Raw genomic sequence first — 25,318 nt, 5'->3', positions numbered from 1 at the left:
CACTAATGTAGATTTGTTAAACTTCAGTTACATAGGGAAAACAGTATCACAGTCAGGTTTCTCACTCAGCAATTTGTCTACTGGGACAGCTGTGAATATTACAGAAATAATGGCACATATTACACAATGAATTCTTCATTACTATGCTTTTTTGAAAAGTAGTATCATTTTGCAAATTATTCATATAGTTACAAAGAAGACCTGCATATAAAATTAAGTGATATTTTCTCTATAATGACTAGAATGAATGACAGTTTAATGGACTCTTCCAAAAGCATTTCTATAGCATACAATTTAAACTGAAGTTTTAAACAAAACAGTACGTATTTTTCCATCTGTAAATTAATACCTAAAAATCTGTTCTAAAATTTGTGCATTTAAATAGATTCTTTTGACTCAGGAGTTTCAAAATTCTCCAGAGCAAATTGTCAGTACAGATGACCAGGGGTCCCTATATTTATTAAACTGAATGACCTGACAGTAAAACTCAGTTAAGGCTCTTGGCATCGGTGAAACTTCTTCCCATTCAGACCTATTACTATGGTAGACTTGAACTTCATCTGTGATTTCTTCTGGAGCATAATCACCACCTAATATATAAATTTTGTCTTCTGTTCCAACTGCCCCTGCATTAAAGCCAGCACATTCGAAAGATCCTTCCCCTTTCCAAACACAGGTTTCTGGGCAAAAACTGTAGACTTTATATGTGGAGAGATCACATATGTACAGTGTACAGTTCACTGGAACAGCTTTGATTAGAGTTGCATGGAAAAACTGCCCAAATTCTGCTACAAGCTCAGACCACTGATCAGTCATAGCATTATACTTAAAGAAACAGTCAAGAGATGGATTGAAGGCATCAGTAATCTCTACTTCTGAGCCAAGGACGTAAATTATATTCTGACATGCACTTGCTTCTGGATAGTAGATACCTCTTGGTAATTGGCTTACCGATTTCCAGTCTTTGGAAAGAGGATTATAGGATTCTACATCCAAAAGACTTCGGGTTTCTTGAGCTCCTCTGGTTTTCCCACCTATTACAAACAGCTGATTTAAGGTTACAACAGATGTGTGCATTGTCCTTGGTTTTTTCATAGCTGACACGATGGAGAATTCATTGCTGACTGGACAGTAGCACCAGGTCTGGTCAGTGGCATCATGAAATGGTTCAGCAATATGAAGCCTGACAGTCCTATAACAATTCCCTTTGCATCCTCCTGTTATAAATATTTTTTCTCCATAGCTAGATAAACTTGACCCTGGAAGATCAATCATGTGTGTATGTGGTAGTTCTTTCCATTTATCTGTTTTGATGTTGTAGCAGAACGTATGTCTGTTTTCTCCATCTTCATCAGTTTTATGAACAAATATGTATTTTTCTGTTGTTGAAGGACGTGCATCTGGAAACAGTCCACTAAAGTTCTGCACACTTTTAACTGCATCATTGATTATTACTGAGCAATTAGCACTCATAAGTAAGTGTTCTTCAGAATGCAGAAAGTCCTGCAAAGTCTTTTCAGGTAACTGGTGTAGTCTCACTTTTTTAATTAAATTAGGCAGATATTTCTGTCGTGTTTCTAAGTTATGTTTGGTCCATTGAAGGACAGCTTTCAACACTGATTCTTCCTCGGGGACATTTAGTTCGTCAGCCTCAAGACATTTTTGTAATATCTCAAAATTCATCTCCAAAAAATCACTTGATCTGAGCAGCAACGAAAAGTGGTGCTGTACAAAATCTAGTGCATGATCAAATAAGCGGACAGAACCATAACTTTCTGATAGAGAAAGCAACTGTAAGCAATTCACAAGATCAATACTTTTCATTAGAAAGTCACTGCAAGCTTTGGAAAGGAGTGAAACCTGAAGAAATGACGACAGTTGGAAGAGCATTTCCACATTATCATTTGTTATCTCTGTTTTTCCTGTGTAAGCGTAATCAAGAAAAGCTTTCACTGCCTTGGGTGATAGATTACTAATAGTAACATTGCCATCATCTCGTTCTTTCATATTAACTTCAAACATGGCTCTGTGAATAAAATATAGAAGATATACACACAAATTAGAGATCTAGCAAACAGCAGAGAACACTGATGTGAGAGGAAGGAGAAATTCAGGGGTGTGTAATAAGGTGGGCAGGCTGTATAGGTCTAAAATGTGGAGGTTCTCAAAAGTAAGAACAATGCACTTGCTTGATGTGGTGAAAGAAAAAAGGTGTAGTGATAAGTACACATTCAAAGTGGTGGCTCATAAAAATGATAGCAGCACCTGTGTTTTGTATGGATTTTCACAGAGAGCAATGAATGTGATGAATGTACAGCTCTCAATGTGAGAGAAAATGTGAAATTTGTAGGGGCAGCATCAGTTTTAACAGCTTGAGAAAGAAAGGTTGATTTAAAAAATACATAGTAAAAAAGCCACGATTTAGGTCATGCACTGTGGATGGATACAGAAAATTAAGTGAAAAAAGGCTTCCAAATTGCAGGCTGAGAAAATGGCAGGATGGATGATGGGTGCATTCCTCAGTAATAAAAGTGGATGAGGGGTGAAAGAGGAGAAGAAACATGAGGAAACTTAATTCTTGCTTTGGAGTTGACAAATGGGTCCAGGCAGATGTCAGAAAAAATGAGGTTTTGACATAGGATTGCATGACACGATGAAACTTGTGCAGAAAGTAGATTGTGACTGAATACAAAGATGATGGTTGAAATTGTGGAACAAACATTATTGATTGGTAGATTTGTGCAAATTACATTACAACTTCGACTATATTTATTTGTAAATATGTAATAACATTTAACTATTCCACACAATCTAACATGGCAAGATAAAATAATTAAGGTTTTTCAAGCCGGTAAGTGCTGGCAACAGACTAGTGCTGTGACATCACTTGTCCTGCCCTCCCAGAGCCTAAGCATTAGGCTGTGATAGCAACAGCTTCTGAATTTGACAAAAGATGAGAGTGGAGAAAAATTTAGATAAATCATCAAATGCTAAGTATATAATGTGGATTATTAATATATCATAGATCATTCCTATTAAAAGAGAGAGTATTGTATCATAGTTCAGTTATACAATTAGTATCTGTATAGTATGTGATTTTTAAAATCCCATGCTTTTATGAAGCCAAAGAGAAAAAAAAATAAATCAGTGTGTATAGCATACTCTTTGGGAGGTGAACATCAGGTAAAGCAGGAACTTGTCTGACCTCCTGAACAGGAACATAAAATTACAGTAAGACACTTATGTCCCAAAGACCTATTTGCATACTAAATTATGATCCTTAGAATCCTTTCCACATTAACCCAAGAGCTATGACACAATTCTCTAAATTACAGAATAAAATAGCAACTGAACAATAATGGAAGGAGAGCAATATAGCAAAGGCTTTGATTCTGAAAGATAACAAGTAGGGACCAAAATGTTGCTGAGTCTTGTGTTTACACAATGAAAACAAAGCTAAGAGAAATTCAAAGGCCAAGGAAGACAAAAGATGTTTAATTTTAAAATTTATCTAGTGGACCTAGGTATTTTTTATTCCCTGAAAGTAATAAACGGGCCTTGCATTCCAGGACAACTTATGAATTTGATGGCTGCGGTTATCAACTGTTACACACAGGGAGAGGTCTCTCCTGGCAAATTTTAACCTGAAGAGCCTGTAGGTAGTGAAAAGGCCACATATGTTACCATGTGCTTAACTTCAGTTCTAAAAAATACCACTGGAAGCTATTTCATCCTAATACGCCTGTCTATCAGAGCATCAAAAAACATATTCAAAATACAAAAACGTATTAAAAAAATGTGTAGACGTGGTACTTCAGGATATGGTTTAGTAGGCATGGTGGTGTTGGGTTGGTGGTTGGACTTTGTGATCTTAAAGGTCTTTTCCAACCTTAATGATTCTGTGATTCTGTGATCTCTGTATTGTCGAGACACTTGAAATGCAAGTTCTGTGTGTCAGAGAAACAACAATTTGCTGCCACAGTGGAGAAATAGCTTACTTCATCTGCATTTGTTCTTTTTTCCTAAGAACACATCTAGCCTATGTGCTCTGTTATATATGGCAGACTCCCCCAGACCAGAGGATGCTCCAGGCCACTTGAAAATAACACTTGTCACCTATGTATGGGCAACTGAATCGAGCTCATGAACTCATTTCCAGGAGCCTATTTTTTCATTGTTAGAGTGTCTTAGTGTTTCAGTAAAGAGTGTATTTGGAAACAGACTTTCAGCATGGAACTGCAAGTTTGGTCATTACTAGTAAAAAGGTTAGCAAGGTTCTTCATGAATTAATAGCCTGCATGTGAATGATCTGTCTCTCCCTTAAGAATGCATAGCTTTAGGCACCAGAAGGAAGGTCACAGATCCATTTCATGCTGAAAGGCTGAAATCTGTAGTTTAGAAAAAATGTAAGATATCTGTTTAAATACCTCTGACAACAAGCTCTACTATACTGACCACTCATTTTAGACAAACAAAATCATCTTAGACAAAATCCAATCCCATTCCAAAACCATGTACAATTTATCCACTATTGCTCAATGCAAGATGTATTTGTAATCAACCTGTTATGTTTCACAATATAAATTTGTCAAAGTACATAGACTGTCTCATACAAAGTCAAACAATATCCTTGCAGACCTTCAAGTACAGATACAGGCAACAGATGAGGTTTAATGATACACAACTTGTGTCAATTCTACCTAACACCAGAACCATGCACTTACGGTTTGACATTTGTATTTCAGAGTATATAGACTGTTGTCAGAATCTCAAATTCACAGAGCCCTTATGTCACTTTGGGAACACAAACAGATGTATCTGGGGTATGTTTAGGCATCTAATGTTGTAGTTTTGTTTTGGTTCTTTGTTTTTTGCTATCTTTAATATGATGTTTGAGCACTTTGCTCCAAACTCTGCAGACATGTAAGTTGTGATAGTTTATTTTTTAATTTTTGTAATTATATTCCTTCCCTCCCAGAGAACTTAAAATCCATTTCCTGAAAACTCATGCTAAAATTAGGTTTACCTGAAAAAATCACTGCATGCTGCCAGTACACAACGATGACAAGGAATTATTTCATCTTTCACAAGAATTTTAAAGTCAAAAAATGTATTTTGTTCTCTGAACTTTTGTAGTACTTTTAGAATTTGTTGTCCATGACCTTCAGCCACTAAGGAATTGATTTTATTTTCAGGAACAGAAATTCCATTGCAAATAGGTCTGCTAATGTAATCCCGTTGATTGGCCATGGTTTCTTCAATCTATTCCTGAAACTGAAATGGAAAAATAAGTAATTGATTCTACAGTCTTATTATTAAAAAAAATAAAATCAATATACCATAAAGCAAAATTCCCAGCATTGAATTTGGTTTGTAAGTCCTATGCACAGTTCTGAATTTGTGTTATAAGTGACTTTTACACTGAATTTAATTTGATAATAATACTTCTACTTTGTAAAAATGTATACACATAATATACTTTGAAAAGTGAAATATCTGACGTATATGAAAGAACAACTCTAAAAATAGTACCCACCTGTAGGAATTTTTTTCAATAAAGTCCACAGGAAGCACACCAAGAATCGTGTAAAAATTTTTAATGGTCATTTAAGAGAAAGACTAGTCCTAGGCTTACCCTCAAAAAACTCCAAATTCTTACAAATTGATGTAAAACAAAGATGGAAAAGGACAACTTTGTTACGTATTTTTAGATTCCAAAAGGCTCATCTGTATACTACAAACCCCCAAGCTCAAAGCAGACCAATGGTCTTTCTACAGCTTACAGTGGAAGGGAGATACAGGCTACTAGACAAGTTCTAAGCGGATTCCCATTAGGTACTCCGGACTCAAATAACAGAATACAAACAAACACTGGCAGCCTGGCCTAGTCACAGGATTGCTAGGGCTTACCAAATGGGGTCATATAGAGGCAGTTTGGTGACAGTGCAACTTTGAGTGTTTAGTCAATTGATACTGATTTTATCTTGTACCTCTAGTCTTGCTATGAAGCTGTATGTTTGCTTACAGCTTATGCTGCACACTGTGAGCTTCATTTACAGTGGCATAAATTAACTGGCTTCAGAACTGATTTAAATTTAGGGCAGTGCAATCTCCCTGACAGCAGCCAAGTTTTTCTGGTGAAAATGCCTATACTGAAGTGCATTGTTTATATGGTAAGTTGGGCTTTACTATTTTTTACATTAAAAATATTTTACCTCACTGTGAAAACATGAAGAGAATTTAAACATGAATGTATTTTATTTGCACCTATTTAAAGAGCTATTTATACTGCTACAGATGCCTAAACTGCCCTTACTGCAAATCTGAGTCAAGCTTGCCTATTTTAAAGGCACCTTTCCTTAAGGAAACTTTCCAAGGTTTCTAATGCAGGATTCTGCTTCTACAATTCCAATTAAAATTAGCAAAAAGATAATGGCCCACCTGAACTGACAAAGAAGGGGATAAAAAATTCCAAGCCAAACCCAGAAACGAGAAAAATATTGGTTTTGGTTTTTACTTTCGTGAAAAGGCTTATCTGATAACATGATACATTCAGAGCAAACTAAGCCATCAGGCAGTCTTCTTCATGGGAGGTACTTTCATAGCAGACTGAGCTATACTTTATCTAGTCAGGTGGCTCCAACTACAAATAGACCTCCATGTCTCCTGGAATAGAAGAGATCCATTGATCTTGCTGCCAGTTCTGGCACCCTTGGAGCAGGCATCTTCTCCTTCCCATGGCCAGACAATCTCACGTATTCACTCTTTCCATTCTAAGCCTGAGGAACTAGGAAAATACAGAAGAACAAGACCACCATTTATTCTGATAATGTATGGCCTCATAAAACCCAGCTTCCATAAATCATAAAGCCTTTTTGTATGTCAGAATTCTCTAGAATACCCTTTCCTTATGAACTTAAAAGCCTGTTCCTCAAAAGACTGAATCTTCAAAAGCAGAGTTGTTTTAGTAAAATTATTTTCCCACATTTGAAAGAAACTTTAAAAAAACAGTAAGTGAATTTCAAGGTTTATTTGGCATTATGTAAAGTAACACTTCTTCTGAAGGAAATGTAAACCTTTACACTAAATTCTGGAATTGCTAATAGAGAGTAGATGTGTTTATCCTTTTATATGCAATTTTTATAGCAAGCTCCGACCTACTACTTGCTTTCTGTAAGTTTTTACATTTACATTTACAAATTTGTAAATTACCAATTTCAGTAATATTCATCTTTGTATAATGAACACAGTAACATCTAATATCATCAAGTCCGTCTCTGCTATTTTAGGCAAAGACATCATATAATCACTTTCGTAAAAGCAATCTGTGTTTCAGAAAGTTTTCTTTTACCACCACTATTTCCACAGAATGACTATCCCAATACCTTGGTGCCAAGACTGCAAACGTTCTTTTAATTACACAATCAATTTATTAATGTTTACATATATTTGTTCTTCTGTCAAAATTATCATTTGACTTAATTTTCCTTTGTATATTTATTCACTCACAATTATCAAGAGTGTTGATAGCCTCTCTGAACTTTTATTAGGATGAACAATTGTCAAACTTTCCAAAGTCCATTTATAAAACTGAATTTTTGTTTTCCTTATTATTTCTTGCAGTTTTCTATTCATCCACTCCAGTTTGATTTCATATTTCTTTCACTGATATCAGATGTGTTGTACTGCATTATGGTTAAGATCTCATCAGTGTACCACTACTCCAATTTGCAGGTCATCCAGTGCATCCTAATCCTAATCTGTATTTCTCCTTATTTTTTATTAAAAGCAAATTCAGCAGCGTACCTCTCATGTTTTTGTCCATCATTAAGGAAGATACTAATGAATACTGTGCTATGGCCTAGCCTAATTCACTCGCCACACCATTAAAAAAAAACAAACCACCATTAAAAAATTCAATTCTCATCTCCTTTGTAGCCAATTTCTGCTATACTCGATAATTTTGGTACTAATGTACCACTTTACTGTATCTGCTGATGATTTTAGAGCCTTCCAAAATATCGTAACCATTCAGCTAAGACTTGGTATGTTAAACAAGGCCAACTAATTATAAATATAATTATTTCATACATTCTTCTCCAAAGCCATATTAATTAATCAATAGTTATATTTATAAATGTTTGATCAAGTTACTGACAAAAGGGTAGAAAACATAGGGTGTGCAGACATACGTTATGTAGATCTGGAGTTCAGGAAAGCTGGGCAATGAGCCTCCTTATATTTCCTCCATTTACTCCCACAGGATTCCAATTACAAAGTCTGTCTATATGTGGATTACCAAGAACCAAACTCCAGATGGTAGATGTTTCATTAGAGTTGGGATCGCCTATTTTTGTTTCTTAACGTATGGCTGTGTGCCGTACAGCTTCTTATGGCAGGCAAAGGCTATATACTCAGGCCCTCTGACCCACCGGGCACTTGTCATGCAAACAGCATCTCCTGTAACATGACGCGTTAGACTCTGAGTACTGATGTATGCGACTGGGCATTGCCTGCGATGAGATCAAATGTGCTCTCTGATGTGACCAAATTCAAGCTACCCTACCACTTGACAAAATTTCTCTGCTCGCATACTGAACGTTTACACGTCTTATACTGACAAATGCCTGGTTAGCTGTTAGCCTGGTTTTCTAAAAAAGAAAACCCCTCCAAAACCAAACCTCCTTAAAGTTACATTTGCCCTGTTTTTCTGCTTGAAAGTCATATCAAACAAGTGGCCTGTTGGCCATTTCAAGTGAAATTTGATACAGACTTCAACATTATTAAGGTCAATCCCACATAATACATGCTTGGGGAGATACATGTACTTCTCAAAGCTATCTGTACAGATCTCCAGTTGAGGGGCAAGGCATTCTGCACACCTGATAGTTAAGCAGCAAGAAATGGCCAGCCTATGTATGGCCACAAAGCAGCTAGCAGTTGAACAAAAGGAGGGTGGGGATGATAAGGTAATTTTGGTCATTACAGTGGATGAACTAAGGGACCAGCTGGAAGCTCTGAGAGTAAAAGCATTCTGGTGGTCTGTCACAAAGACCACTAATAAGGACCCAATCCTCATTAGTTCTGTTTTAACACTGTCCTTTTACCAAGACAGTAAGGGATGGAGCAGCCTAGAACATAATGAGCTCGTTGACCCAAATGCCAGGTAACCACACTGAGAAGTCTGATAAGCCTATAGTCAAAACATGAGATATACATACATTCCTATTAGTACAATCCAATCTATTAGTACAATCTAAAACAACCAGGACAGCCATTTTCAGAGTATCTCAATGGCATACACCGAAATCATAACCACTGCAATATGCTTCTTAGAAATGGTGTTCATATCCATTCCAGCGGATTTCAAACAGCAAAGCAAACAGAATTGCAGAGTGAACTTTGAGCAGAGATGAACTTTTGGTTGTGTGGGGTCTACCGCAGTGCTCACCAGAGCATCAATCAGAACATACTCATATAAAGTACATATATTCATAAACATTGTGGTTAAACGAGTTTAAATATGCTAATGAAGTTGAGAATGGTATAAGATGTGCAATTAATTCTAAGTAAATAACAGAGGATATTTTATTAAACAAAAGGGCAAGGGCCTATGTAATAAGAATGGAGCATGAACACCCAGATGAGAACACAGGGTACAGACTGACACTGAAGAATACCAAACTGTTTTGATCGCTTTATATGTAAGATAAAAATATATATGTGAACTTGTAATAGCCATGGGGATGTTGTTTTGTGAAAGTATTGAGCATACCTAAGTATCGTGTATATGTAAGCTAACACTTATCAGAAAAAGCCTGTTAAGGCCACGCCTGCCTGACAATAAACATGACGGAACCTTTGTAATGGGACTGAAGCCTGAGACTGTTCCCAGCACAATGGACACCAATCTTACACGACGCATGTACACATTCAGACAGTACAAATAAGATTCTGTGTGTAGATGGTCTCTCTTCTACCAACGCAGCTGGCAAAAAAGGTCTAAACTCAACCTTTATTTGGCGCTTTACTACTTATAACCAAATTATTTCAAAGCGCAATATAGCTGTGTCACAGCATTCTCTGTACAGCAGCTCTCAGAAGAAAAAAATTCTTAATAGTTCTTAGCATGTATCTTAGAAGAAATCAATTGTTCTTCAAGAGAACATTACCATTGCCACTTAGCCTTCTTCCAACTTGGACAGTCTTTACTAGATAGCAGGATTTTAAAAAAGAGAAATCTTAAATGCTGGTATTTTACAGCATACTTTATGTACTTAGAGAAATCTTAAATGCTGATATTTTACGGTATACTTTATGTACTTAGGAAGAAAGAATTAAGACCAATGAAGATATTGTATACCTTCCTCTAGAGAAGTTTTAGATTATTTTTTTTCCTACAAAACTTAACTGTACAGTTAATGTAAGTTTTGAAAAGGTCAAGGTCATCATTTTAAAATCTAATATTAAAAATAAGTATTATATTATTAAGTTTACTATATACCCATCAAGATACCTTCACTCCTTATCTATTCAAAGAGGGAGAAATAAGTAATTTGCTAATAATTTTTACAGACACCACTCCCCATACATCTAATTTAACAGAACCTAATTTAATATTCAGCAAGATGAATTTGAGTGGAACAGGTACACTTGAAACACACTTGAAGACTTACAGAGATGAGCCAGGGACTCCTGAGATAATAGGAGCCAACCGGTAAACACCAGTGAAATACCCCAAAGGAATCAAGGGCTGTTCCTCAAAGATGACATGGCCGACAACCTAGCCGAAGTGCCTCTACACCAATGCATGCAGCATGGGCAACAAACAGGAAGAGCCGGAAGCCACCGTGCTGTTGGAAAGCTACAACATGGTTGCCATTACTGAAACTTCGTGGGACAAATCCCACGACTGGAGTGCAGCTATCGATGGCTACAGGCTGTTCAGAAGGGACAGGCAGGGAAGGAGGGGCAGAGGCATTGCCCTCTACACCAAGAAATGGATAGAATGTGAAGAGCTGTCTCTGAAGAATAGCCACAAGCAGGCTGAAAGCTTATGGGTGAGAACCAGAGACCAAGGCAACAAAGGGAACCTTGTGGTTCATGTCTACTACAGGCCACCTGACCACGGGGAGCCTATTGATGAAGCCTTCATACTCCAGCTACGGGAGGCATCATGCTCGCAGGTTCTTGTCCTGCTGGGGGGACTTCAACCATCCTGACATCTGCTGGAAAAGTAGCACAGTGAGCTGTAGGCAACCCAGGAGACTCCTGGAAGGCATGGAGGATAACTTCCTGTGCCAGTTAATAGACAGCCCTACCGGGGGGATGTGATACTGGACCTGTAGGTCACCAACGCAAGTGAGCTAATTGGTGATGTCAAGATTGGAGGCAGCCTGGGCTGCAGTGATCATGCACTGGTGGAGTGCACAGTCATGAGGGATATGGGACAGGAAAACACTAAAGTCAGGACCCTGAATTTTAGGGAAGCAAACTTTCAGCTCTTCAACGAGTTAGTCAATAGGACCCTCTGGGAAACTGCCCTCAGGGACAAGGGAGCAGAACAGAGCTGGCAGATCTTTAAGGACACTTTCCATAAGAGCACAAGAGCTCTCGATCCCCAGGTGTGAGAAACCAGGAAAGGAAGGCAAGAGGCCAGCATGGCTCAGTCGAGACCTGCTGGTCAAACTAAAGGGCAAGAAGGAAATGCACAGGCAGTGGAAGCAGGGACAGGTATCCTGGGAAGAGTACAGGGATGCTGCCTGGTTTTATAAGGGTGAGGTCAGGAAGGCTTAAGGCATGGCTGGAGCTGAATTCAGCAAGGGATGCAAATAATAATAATAAGGGCTTCTATAGGCATGTCAGCCAGAAAAGGAAGGTCAAAGACAGCGTACCCTCCCTGATGAGCAACACTAGCAGACTGGTGACAATGGATGAGGAGAAGGCTGAGGTACTCAACAGCTTCTTTACCTCAGTCTTCACTGGCAGTCTCTATTCATCTCTCAAGACCATGGACTGCAAGACAGGGACTGGAGGAGCCAAGTCCCTCCCACTGTAAGAGAAGATCAGGTTCGAGACCACCTGGTAAGTCTATGGGACCTAACAAGATGCATCCCAGATTCCTGAGGGAATTGGCTGATGTCATTGCCAAGCCACTCTCCATGATACTTGAAAACTCATGGCAGTGAGGTGAGGTCCTTGGAGACTAAAAAAAGGGAAACATCGCACCCATCTTTAAAAAAGGTAGCAAGGAGCACCCTGATAACTACCGACCCCTCAGCCTCACCTCTCTGCCTGGGAAGGTCAGGGAACAGATCCTCCTAGATGCTGTAGGACGTCTATATATGTGCTAAGGCACATGGAGGACAGGGAGGTGACTCAAGACTGCCAGCATGGCTTCACCAAGGGCAAGTCCTGCCTGACCAGCCTAGTGGCCTTCTAGGATCAGTGGACAAGGGAAGAGCTACGGGACGGCATCTATGTGGACTTCTGTAAGGCCTTTGACACCACCCCACAACATACTTCTCTCTAAATTGGAGAGAGAGGGATTTGATGGGTGGACTGTTGGGTGGATGAGGAATTGGTTTGATGGCTGTATCCAGAGGGTAGTGGTCAACAGTCCAACAGGCTCAATGTCCAGATAGAGATTGGTGATGAGTGATGTCCCTCAGGGGTCCGTACTGGGACCAATACTATTTAATGTCTTCATCAATGATATAGTGGGATTGAGCGCACCCTCAGCAAGTTTGCAGATGACACCATGCTGAGTGGTGTAGTTGACATGCCTGAGGGATGGGATGCCATCCATACGGACCTCGACAAGCTTGGGGAATGGGCTCGTGTGAAACTCATGAGGTTCCACATGGCCAAGGGCAGGGTCCTGCATCTGGGTCAGGGCAACCCCCAGTATCAATACAGGCTGGGGGATGAAGGGATTGAGAGCAGCCCTGCCAAGAAGGACTTGGGGGTACTGGTGGACAAAAAAATGGACATGAGCCAGCAATGTGTGTGCTCAGCCCAGAAGGCTAATCGTATCCTGGGCTGCATCCAAAAGCAGCGTGGCAAGCAGGTCAAGGAACATGATTCTGCCCCTCTCCTCCGCTCTGGTGAGACCCCACCTGCAGTACTGCATCCAGCTCTGGAGCCCTCAGCACAGGGAAAGACATGGACCTGTTGGAGCGGGTCCAGAGGGCCACAGAAATGATCCGAGGGATGGAACGCCTCTCCTGTGAGGACAGGCTGGGAGAGTTGGGGTTGTTCAGCCTGGAGAAGAGAAGGCTCTGAGGAGACCTTATTGTGGCCTTTCAGTACTTAAAGGGGGCTTCTAAGAAAGATGGAGACAAAATTCTTAGCAGGGCCTGCTGTGATAGGGCAAGTGGCAATGGTTTTAAACCAAAAATGGGTAGATTTAGACTAGATATAAGGAAGAATTTTTTCAGTGAGGGTGGTGAACCACTGTCACAGGTTGCCCAGAGAGGTGGTAGATGCCCCATCCCTGGAAACATTCCAGGTCAGGTTGGACAGGGCTCTGAGACACCTGATCTAGTTGAAGATGTCCCTGCTCATTGCAGGGGGGGTTGGACTACATGACCTTTGAAGGTCCCTTTCAACCCAAACTATTCTATGATTCTGTAGGTATCTGAAGGATTTGGTGTCACTTCTAATTGCTGATGAAAAAGAAAAGAGTGGATCGAAATGTAATTAAATCATAAATACTTAAAAAGTTCTGGACTTTTATATTGTATTATTATTTTGAGTGTCATTGACTAAAAACAGACAGTAACGGAATTCCAGGATCCTGCCTGGAAATTTCAATGTGACTCAGCCTCACAGCTTTTTCAGAAATAACTTAACTTCAAAGAAAATTAATAGTCAGTCAATCATTTTTACACACTCAGAAAAGATGCATGTGACATTCTGAGACATTTAATCCACAAAAGTGGCATTTATCAATAATACATGTTGAGACTGTAGTCTAAGAAGGAAAGGTGACACAGAGACTTTAAAGCTTTGGGTTCCTTAGAAGTGATTGAAAAAAAGCAGCATTAAAAAGAAGCCAGCATGGTACCAGTAGGAAACAGTGAAATTGCACTGACTCGTGGAGGCATTCCAAAAGTGGAAGATTTCCTGTCTCCAAGCAGTGATCTTTAATTGCATATCCTCTCACAAAGACATGAATTCATTAAGACAAAGAAAATAATAACTTAGAAGAACTCAAACTGACTGAATTGTATTCTAAAGCTAAATTTCTCAAATTCATTAAGGTCCTTTGGAAATTATTTTCTTAGCTAAAAAAGTTCAAGAACTGTAATTTTCTTTAAAAAAAAAAAAGGGAGGGACTTAAAATGCCATGCTGTACTTCTTATTCCAGCAAATGTAACAACTGCAAATTCTTGAAGATAAAATGACTGCTTTTACTGGGTTCTGTATTCTGTCATTTCTGTATGTCATTAAAATACCTGTTTTTTCCAAAACATACATGCCATATTCAGCATACTTACAGAACAATTTAGTAGAGCTCATTATCATAACATGTTTCATAATAAAAATATGGTTTTATATTGAATATATTGAATTATATTCCATATTACACAGTGTATCTTGAAACTCAGTTTTCACTTACACTTGATGCTTTTTTTTTTTTAAATCAGGAAATCCACCAGTGGAAAAAACCTGCTACATATTTACATATGTAGTACATATTTAAATATTTCTCTAAGTGGAAAGCATGAAGAAGTCAAACCTATTAATCAAACCTGAGGGTTTTTGTGGAACTAGGCAAGATCCATGTTCCATTAATATTATCACGTATCAGTAGCAGAATATAGATGTGGCCACAGTTTCCTCTTCAATGCGTGCAGAATACAATGTTTGAAATATAAGCTTCAGCTATAATTTGATATTGGTGAATAGCATTTTCTGGGGGCAGGAGGGTTGACTGTGCTAAATCCTCCTCTGCCATCAGTTAACTTTGTCTTTGGATAATATGTAAGGGAGTATGCATGAAATCCCTTGCTCAAGTCATGAAGAAAAATGGGAGTCATATTTAAAAATAAGTAAATTACCAATTCCTTGCTGAAACACTTTTTTTTTCCCAAATGTTACTTCTGTATTTAAAATATTTTGCAAAGACCAATGTATACTCAGTTATAACCAAGAATTTTTTGACAGAAAGAGTTCTTCTGACCTGTGTAGAAACAGCACTTTTTCACATTAACAGGACCTAGGAATGCCAAACAAGAACAACAAAAATAAAAGCTTCTAAGAAATACCTTAAATAATCTAATTTTCAGTATTTTTGCATTATTTGTACATGGTCAACATAGAACAGTTGAAGCATAAATCTTTCTGAAGGCAAAAAAACAGGAAGAAGAGTCATAAACTTCCAAATAGACCTTGAATTTTTAGCCATGGCCCAACTTCAAAATCAAAGGGTAAACAAAATCATTACCTTTTGGTGATTTTCAGATGGTCTGTAATTGAGGGCACATGGGAATTCAGTTCTGACAACCATTACAGTTCTTATCAGAACAAAGAGCACGGGATATAAAAGGCTTTTGTTTGTACATACTCCTTAGGAGCCAGAATCAAACTAGGGTGATGCAGTACTTTCCATCTGGTGTGTGAACAATTGCCTCCTCTTTTCTAGTCAGTGCAAAGCAGCAACCCCAAGGAAGGCACACAGGCCTCCCCCGCTGCTGCAGCTCCCGCCATGTGTCAGCTCTACCATGGGCCGGGCCGGGTCCTCAGGAGCCTGGATGTACTGATGGCAACGATGGGGCCAGAGACACTGGGGAGAATCACGTGCCGTTAACCGTGCCACGGAAGAGCTCCCAGCGTACACTATCCCCAAGGGAAAAAACGTGGCCCTGTCTCGCATGAAGCGGGGGCAGCTAGAAGTTACAGGAAAATTACGTTTTTTTGCCAGAGAGGGGGTTATCGGCCACTCCCAACGTCATCAGCCCACTACCGCACCACTCCCAGCAGCTGCCGTCCCTGCCCGCCCCTGCAGCCCGTCAGTGCCCGCCCCTGCAGCCCGTCAGTGCCCGCCCCAGCGACAGCCCCCTCCGCCACCATCGCCTCCGCCTCTCGTCCCGCCCGCCTGAGGGAGGGCTGTGGTGTCAGCGCCGCTACTGAGCATGCCCGTGTCACCCGCGCATGCGCACTGCGGCGGCGCTGTTCATTCTAAGGGAGGACTAATTCCGACAGGACAGGCAGAATGGTGCAAAGGGTTTCCCCTCCTCTCACAGCGCGACTCGGCCACGGGATGTGGCAGCCTCTAGTGCTGTCGTCTCTCGCAAGCGGCGAAGAGCTAGCTCCCCCCCCTTAGCGCTCCCTCCGAACAGCGCGCACCCACCTGCAGCCAACACCAGCAGCTCGCCGACCAGTCTGGCCCACCCTCCGCAGCAGCAGCGCCAGCAGATTGGCTTGTTCCGATGTCATTCTTCCGCTTCTTGCACTCGGAATGGCTTCCCCGGCCGTCAATCCACATGAAAGCCTGCCCATCCTCCCTAGCGGGTTCCTCTCTGGGCTGGTTGACGACACCACGGGTGTAGCTCAGATGCAGGCACCGCCTTTACCCTGATAAGTCGATACCTTTTGCGCATATTTCCCTGTCACTCACAGGGTACTCTGATGTCGGATTGGCCACCGTGCCTCCACAACGAGTCCCTCCCTCCCACCCCGCCAGCAGGGCGGTGTGCGCATGCACGCGTTGTGCCGGCCGGTTATGGCGGCGCTGAGGGGCAGGGGGTGAGCGTGTCGCTGCCGTTGGACGGCGCTGGGGAGCGCGGCCGGCCGTGGCGTGGCGGCCATGGGGAGCGTGCGCTGGGCCTTCCCCTGTGCTGCCTGGCGCCCTTGCCGCCAGGAGTGGCTGCTGGCGGCGCGGCTGGTGCAGCCCGAAGAGAAGGACCGCATCGGCCAGTTTGTCTTTGCCCGCGATGCCAAAGCCGCCTTGGTACACGTTGGCAGGGGGGGCACGGCGGGGGGCGGCTTGCCTTCCCTCAGGGCCGGCGGCGTTAGTCCACGGGCGGGACTCCAGGGGCCGCGGTGCGCAGTGTCCTCCGTCTTGTCCCCGCTGCTGCGGGCGTCGCCCGCGGGGCCCTGCCCCTCCGTGGGGCCGCGGTGAAGGCTGCTGAGAGCCCCTCAGGGCGCGGGTGGAGGCCGCTCCGCTGAGGAGTCCCCTCCTGGCGCCACTGCGGCCCCGGGAGCGGCCCTTTCCCGTGGGGATGCAATTGTCCCTCTCCAGATTCAGCATTGCCCAAATTTCTGACTTCTCGTAGGAAAATATGCTCTGCAAGGGCGTTTCAGGGAAGTAAATACATTATAAAGTGCTAATTGCCAGCTCTGCTTACACCTTCACTTAAGAAAAAGGGACGTTTGAAGGTCTGCTATTAGTTATTCTGAAAGATTGAACAAGTTTTATGTTGTGATGTCAAGTTAGGATCAATGTACTCGACACTATACATGAAGATAATAAGTGTAATGTGTTAGAAAATAAAGCTGGTTAACATAATTCAGGTTTTTAAATCACACTTAACAATGTGGTAGTACTGCAGACTTCTGCTAATTAGTTTATAAGAAGTTACTTGTCATTTTTAGCTCTTCCATATTTATGTTAGTGCCTAAGTAACTGAATGAATGTACTGAAAGGAAAGCTGTTGAGACGGTTTTGCTGTTCAGTGTGGTATAAAAAGTACTCGATCTGTGCAATGAAGTATCCTAAGTAAATATGGTAGAGAAGGAACTATATGTGATTTTTCTAGGCTGGGTCTGCTGCTTCTTGGGTCTTGTGTTGGCTTTGTGCTAATAGTGGTAATAAACATATTGTTGTACTCGAGTCTGGTGAACTCTTTGGTTAAAGTTCCTTGACACAGGCTTCTATAAAAGGGAGAAATCGAAATGATTTGGCTAAAATACACTTTTTTTTTAATTGGCAATAATAAAAGCACATTTTTTTTTAGGCAGATGTTTTTCTAGCAACCGCAGGTGTTTTGCACATAGCATAAGAGTTCTGTATGGATCACTTTCATTTTATTTCATAGGCTGGTCGCCTGCTCATACGGAAGTTAGTCGCAGAGAAGTTGTGCATACCTTGGAATGAAATACACTTGCAAAGGACATCAAAAGGAAAACCTTTCCTGGCAAATAACGTATTCAGTATCCATTCGAATTACAACTTCAATGTCTCTCATCAAGGCGATTATGCAGTTCTTGCAGCTGAGCCTGAGCTTCAAGTTGGCATTGATGTTATGAAGACTAATTTACCAGGTAATGCATTATGGTGACCAGACCAGATTCTGTAGTGTTTTAGTGCCGAACATTTTAACATTTACCAAAGAACCAATGTGTGTCCTAGAAATTTAGTGTAATTAGAAGAGACTGTATGAATGTATTGCATATTTGCTTTTTTTTTTTAATTGTTAAATGCACTCATTGTTTATTTAGGGTTTTCTGTTATGCCAGATATGGATATATTTCCAGTTTAGAAAAGCAGAACCCTGCAAAAATAAGGTCACGAATCCTGCTATGATATTGGCAGGACTGGTGTCTACAGATATTGTAATTATGAGTTTGCTGTCTGTTATGTAGAAGCAGGGACAACTTTCCAAGTAGGGACAGTGGGATGCATCCCCATGAGAACTTCAGTGACTGTTACTCACTTGTTCCATAAGTGTGGACATTTTATGTGTCAGCACCAGGCCCAGTAGTGTAGCAAACTGGCATCGAAGGTATGCTACAAACGTGCAGAAATCCTCCATGAGAAAGGATCATGAGGGAACATTTGACATGCCCCTGGTAAAAGGCTAAACTTCACAAACTTTAGTTGGTGGACTGTTTCTTTGTATGAGATGTTGCGCTAACCTCACTGTATTAGTGAACCTCAGGACCCAAATTATAAATTAGAATTGTAGCAAAGTGTATTTTTAAGTACAGTTTTATGAAGATCATTTTGTTCATAAATGTTCACTGACGGATGACTGGGTTCACGGAGGAACATACTGGGATTTATCATTTACTGGAATTTTAGTTTTTGAGAATCTTCCTCAAATGTTTAACCAGGTATGACAGTAATAGCTGTGTTCTTAGGTTGTGGAGAGACATTTTCTTCTATTTGCCTAGCATTTTATGCTAAAAAATAATTTTTGTAGTAAGGTAAAGATGCAAATAAACCCTGGCTGGATAGCTTTATAATCACTTTACACCTTTTAAATGATTATTACAAGTGTACACTTTGGATTGGCTTGTTTAGCTAAGATGCACAGAAACTTTACGAAGTCCAAAATGAAGTTGCTTCTCTCTGTAACACTTCCGTCTACTGTAGACCCTCACTCAGGAGGGTGGTCAGCATGTAGTGCCACATTATAGCCCATGGAGGACCCCACACCAGCGCAGTTCTGTATTTTGTGACAGGAACTGTGGCCTGTGGTTAAGGCTGCACTGGAACAGGTACATCCTGAAAGGACTGCACTAATGCAGGGCCCAAATATCCCATTAAGCCTGAGGCCAGTGCTTTTATCATAGCTCTCCCAAACAAAACAAAGTGATGTCCTGGCTGTGTCTCTTCCTAGTGTCTCACATGCCTGCAGCCTGTTTGCTGGGGAGGTAGACTGACAGAGAAGGCCTTAATGCTGTGCAAACACTGCAGCAGTAGATAAAATATTGGTGTGGCATCAACACTGTTTCAGGCATAGGTCTAAAACACAGTGCTGTATGGACTGCTGTGAAAAATATGAACACTCAGACCCAGTACCCTTGGAAACACTTTGGCTGCACTTGCCAAAGGCCTTACCACAAGACTTCCTGATCACTCATTTTAAAAAGCTTTCCAGTTTCAGCAGGTAAACATCAAAAATGAAAATCAAAACATTCTAACATTTTTCTTTGTATTTTAAGCTTTTCTTGGGGAATGAAAAATTGAAATTCATTTATACATGCCATATATGGAGGTAGGGATATCTTGTGTCCTCTGCTGGCATTTTATGCAGCTGGAAATGTAGCTGGCATTTTAAAGACACATTGCTAATGTCCATCTGACAAATCTTATGAAATGTGTTAAACTCTCCTGAATAATTCTGAAAAGTAGAGGTTTAACTTTACATTTAGGTTCAGAAACCTGTATTTGTATTACTTCTCCATTTTGGAATATAACACATTCAATTTTGTAAGGGAATATATTCTTAGTTCTTTTCCAGTTAATGGAGAAAATAGCTTTTAACTTCCATATTAGCTGGCTTTATTTTAAAAAAAAAACCCACACAACCAAAATCTACTGCTTCCTTTCTTTTGTATTTTTTGCTCACTTGTTCAGTATTCCTTTCTAATTTCCCTCATATTAAATCACTGAAATAGCAATAACTCAATGTCCATTGATCTATTGCTCATTCTGCAAGCAGTGTCGGGACAAATCAAGGTTCTTTTACCTTGTGTCTGAGTGTATTCTTCATTCAGTGTCTCTAGTCACTGCTGTCAGAAGAGGAGTGGAATCAAAGTTAGGCTGGGAGTATATATTGTTGTTTACTCTTAGTTATGTCAACTTTAGCAGGCTAAATTTAGGAAAAAAATATCTGGAGTAAATCCTGTTGATGATGTTTTGGTTGCTCTTCTGCTCTGTCACATAGCTTTTTGATTGTCTATCCTATGGTTTCCGAAAAACAACATGAAGCTGAAGTTTTAAGTAGGAATTGGTATCAGGGAGAGAATTTAATCTTAGCAGAAACGTAGGAAAAGCGGTGAAACTGAACTCAACTTTTATTGTAAGTAAAACCAGGGTTTAGATACGACATTCAGTTCTTAATTTCGTCAGTAGCAAGAGAAGCTCCTGCCAACATGTCCTAGAATTGTTGATGGCAGCAGCCGTGACCTCTTAGCATAAAGCAAATGTTGCCACATCCCCCTGGGCAGCTGCACTCAGCAGCTGTGTGGATTTAATTTGTGAATATGAACTGGTGAGACTAAACTCTTTGAGATCTGATACAAACTGGCTTCGGTGTTTTTACCCATAGAGAGGAAAATGGTGGTTATTCTGGAGATTCTTGTGATTCCAAAGACTAAATGATGGAATTAAATTGGTGCTTTTGTAATAAAGTGATACTGAAAAACTCTGTATCCAGGCGACCAATCTGAAACAAGCGAGTGACAGATGCGGCCTTCTAGGATTCCTGAAGATGGGTCCTTTATCCACCTTTATCCATGGCTACTTTATCCACCTCTCTCTCTTTAGTCAGAGATCTAGGTATCTATTAACAGAAAAAGGGGCTATGAAGACAAATCACTGTATCCACAATCTGAATTCACGGTGGCAAGCTTCACAGTGTATACAGAGGAGTAAAAAATGCATCGTTACAAAATTTGTGGCTTTCCTTTCAGATATCTGAAGTTCCACAGCTAGCATAGTCTGTCCTGAAGTAGTGTAGCTGTCAGCAGCTTGTATACATCTTTTCTATCTTTTGATGAGGAAAGGAACTTCAATGCTTGTCATTATGCATATGAAAGCACTGTTGTGTGTCGGTGCCTGGTTGTGCAATTATTTTCCACATTATGTAACTTTACATAAATATTTGTGAATTAAATAAAACCCCCCCCCGAGGTTCACATTTTAAAGAGGTTTTGTTTATAGCCGTACATCTTCCTTTTTGGAATTATAATTTGTATTTTTGGAAAAGAAATATGATACTAATGAAACTTGGTTGATTGTATGTGGGAAAGGGAGCCAGCAAACAAGCAATATTAAAGATTTAATATTAAAATATTAAAATAACTTAATTTTAAGTTATAGTCTCTGCAGTATGAACTAAAGCTAGTAGTTTTTTCACCTAAAATTTTTCTAAGAAAGATTTTTGTCTTAGTAGAATTATCTGGAACTGTTCTTACTGCTGTGCTATGAATATATAACTTTGACTGTACCAGTATTGTTTTACCAATAGTTCCACTGAGTGGTGCTCTTGCTCTGCAGTTGCTAAGTACATTATATTTCTGAGAGTGAATCCACTATAAATCTTTCTCTGGAATAGCTACAAGGACAAAGAGTTCCCTATGTACAAAGTACATTACAGCAGTTTTTTTGTGGTTAAGCAAGCATTTGAAAAAAACCCAAGTACTTCATCTTGTGATGTTATCCAACAGAATCTTGACTGAGGTCTCCAATATTCTAGTTCTTGTATTCCTTTATTGTTCAACCGGTGAACAAAATATGCAGCGCAAATATACAAGATAGTATCATGCAGCTCAAAGTTTTGAGTAGTATGTAACAAGCACACAACCTGGTGCACATAAACATTTTATGTCACTTCTTAATCTGTGGTATTTTTCATAGAATCATAGATTCTTTGGGTTGAAAGGGACTTCTTAAGGTCATCTAGTCCAACCCCCCTGCAATAAGCAGGGACATCTTCAACTACAGGTTGCTCAGAGCCCCGTCCAATCTGACCTTGAATGTTTCCAGGGATGGGGCATCTACCACCTCTCTGGGCAACCTGTGACAGTGGCTCACCACCCTCGTTGTCAAAAATTTCTTCCTTAGATCTAGTCTAAGTGTACCCTCTTTTAGTTTAAAACCATTACCCCTTGTCCTATCACAGCAGGCCCTGCTAAGAATTCTGTCCCCATCTTTCTTATAAGCCACCTTCAAGTACTGGAAGGCTGCAATAAAGTCTCCTCAGAGCCTTCTCTTCTTCAGGCTGAACAACCCCAACTCTCTCAGCCTGTCCTCATAGCAGAGGTGTTCCATCCCTCTGATCATTTTTGTGGCACTCCTCTGGACACGCTCCAACATGTCCATGTCTTTCCTGTGCTGAGGTTTCCAGAGCTGGACAAAGGCCTCCAGGTGGGTTCTCACCCAAGCAGAGTAGAGGGGCAGAATCTCCTCCCTCGACCTGCTGGCCATGCTGCTTTTACTTATGTGCAGTAAAAAGCCACCTGTTTCCATATTACTTTTGCTGCATTATTAAAATTTGAAAAATGAAACTACTGCAAGACATAGCCTTCTTCAAAGGTGAAGGCAGGCCACACAAGAATCTATTCTTAGCAGTGCAAATAGAGACAGTTCTACAAAAGTTCCACAGGTATGCAACAGTTTATCACCTTTTTCCTTTATTCTGTTATTGATCTACATAATGTAGCAATGGTAGAAAAGGAAGACGTCCTCTTTAGGTATTGTGTGTTGTTGCATTTGGTTATCCAGCAGGTTATTGTTGCAGATTTAAACCAGGCTTTCAGTTTACTTGTCTTTGAAGAATAACTGAGATCAATTATTTTTTTCTTCTCTTCAGATCGGTTTAGGATGAACCCTTGAATCATTTGTGGAAATGCATGTTGTACTGTAAGTTTGTTAATGGTAGTAATTGTGGGCATTATTTGGCAAGAGAGGTAACGCATATGAAATTATCTTAACCCTTTCACAAAAGAAATAAGGAGGATTCTCACAGCACTGCTAACTCAGCTTGTGGTAATGTATTTGATATTTAACTCTGGGACAAGAAATTTTGCAACAAGTGTCAGCTTGGTTTGAGAAGTGTGTGGGATGTTGATTTACCAGTCACTTAAACCCTGTAAAGTAGAACATTTCAGAGACTTAGGAAATAATTATAGCTTAATAAAGATTGCTTTGAGCATTTGAAAAAAGTTTAGATTTTAGGTTCAAGAGCTTTCCTGCTGTGTAAGTGAATTTCTTTTCAGTAATGCAATCTTCTAGCTTAGGTGGAATTACAAAGGTAAATAAATTAACAGTTAATTCCTGATCTTTCATAATCAACCTGCAATCTTTCTTGCCTATTGCATTACATTTACTTTGATCCAGGTATCTCCAACCTCAATGTAATCCAGAATTAAATATTTGACATGCAATAAAATTAGCATTTCTCATTGATCTTTCGGGTTTATGCTAGGTTTTCTTATTAAAAGACAGAAGAGGGTAAATTTTCTGCATGTGAATTTTACAGAAAATTCATTTGATCTAAAAATACTTCCTGAAATGCTTTTTTAAGAAAGTAGGCTATTATGTGCAAACACCTGATTGTTTCAAACTGTTTTTCTCTGAGGCAAAGAAATATAGACAGAACTTAACTAATTTTTCTTTTTTATTCTCATTATTTCATCACTGAGGTGAGACAATACAAGAGATGATAGAGAGCTTCACATCAGAGATACGTCACATGTGAACCAGAGTATCTAAGTCCCACATGAAGAAGCTAAATACCATGCTTCAGTCCAGCTAGTGTAGGAAAGCTCTCTTTCTCCAACCATTTATAAACTTTGTGCTGTTTCTTTTGGTAGTCATAAACTAAATTGAGAGTTAGACACACCTACGTCATAGTTAAGATATTGGGCATGTCTTTTATCTAGCAGCTATGTTCAAGTTTCTGAACTTGTAATGCTTTTTAATTGACACTTTTCAGCTTTTGCAACAAGAATTTCTTGACCTAGAAAGAAATGCCAAAACAGATTGTCTTTGGAGTGCTTTTGTCCTTCTTGTGGTGCCTTAACATTACCTTAAGCAAAGTTGTAATTGTTCTTGGTTTTCTTGTATTTCAGTAAATCTCTTAGTGGTAGTCAGCATCTAATATTTTACTACAAGAGATAATTGCCAAATTATTAGCTAATGGTACAGCTATAGATTTGTAGATGCACTGTTTGGGATGAAGAAATTAATGAAGACTTTAAGTTAAATGTTAATTCTAATTGATTAAGGAAGTCAGAATTTATAAATATGAAGACATAATTTTTAGATGTAAAGTATTGTTAAAAGAGCTAACTAATATCCTTGTTAAATTAATGAATCGTAATGGTCATATGCCCGTATACTGAGTAAACGGGGAGGAATTTCTTTGTTCTTGTTCTATTTGAAAATGTGAATCTTAATGGCCATCTTAAACATACTTAATACATATTACATAGCAGTTTCATTATTGTGCTTTATTTAGTAATATGTCTAACACTGTTTTAATCTGGGGTTACATCACATTTGTAAAAAATACTTGTACATTCTGGTAATTGACTAAGCACCAATGCTTGATAAACTGTGAAAGGAAAAACTGTGATTGAATTTCATCTTTGAGGGGAAATTGATTCTTTCTAAAAAGCCTATCTTAGTCCCTTATGATTGTTTTTTAATAGAAAAACATAAAACCATTTGGATTAAAATAGAAACAGGTATCAAAATATAGAACAGTAAAAATGGATTTGTGGAGAATAGGTATGTTTAAAATGAGGCATAAATTAACAATTAAGAAAGAAAAAGAACTTAAACCAGGAGCTTTTAATACAAATAAGAGGTGGAACAAAGAGAAACTGTAAGAACGCTTGCCAGGTTTGGGGTTTT

General features: G+C 39.7%; 2 protein-coding genes across 2 annotated transcripts in view; one reads left to right on the top strand and one right to left on the bottom strand.

Annotated features, from left to right (window-relative positions):
* Positions 1-405: 405 nt before the first annotated feature.
* On the bottom strand, positions 406-2,026 carry KBTBD3 (kelch repeat and BTB domain containing 3; the record flags this gene model as incomplete). Its single annotated transcript, XM_082014222.1, has 1 exon — positions 406-2,026. The coding sequence occupies exon 1, from the start codon at positions 2,020-2,022 to the stop codon at positions 406-408; it is 1,617 nt and encodes a 538-aa protein (XP_081870348.1). The 5' UTR covers positions 2,023-2,026.
* Positions 2,027-16,813: 14,787 nt separating this feature from the next.
* Positions 16,814-25,318, top strand: part of AASDHPPT (aminoadipate-semialdehyde dehydrogenase-phosphopantetheinyl transferase) — a gene marked incomplete at both ends in the record, with an annotated part of 35,725 nt that continues 27,220 nt past the window's right edge. The window contains 2 exons of the mRNA XM_082007134.1: positions 16,814-16,957; positions 18,045-18,270. Coding sequence (XP_081863260.1) covers positions 16,814-16,957; positions 18,045-18,270 — 370 coding nt within the window. The remainder of the gene's footprint in view (positions 16,958-18,044; positions 18,271-25,318) is intronic.

The sequence above is a fragment of the Phaethon aethereus genome, assembly GCF_964289735.1.
Source record: "Phaethon aethereus genome assembly, chromosome: 1".
Classification (NCBI taxonomy): Eukaryota; Metazoa; Chordata; class Aves; order Phaethontiformes; family Phaethontidae; genus Phaethon; species Phaethon aethereus.
The sequence above is the reverse complement of the archived record's forward strand: the minus strand, read 5'-3'. Positions and strand labels throughout refer to the sequence as shown.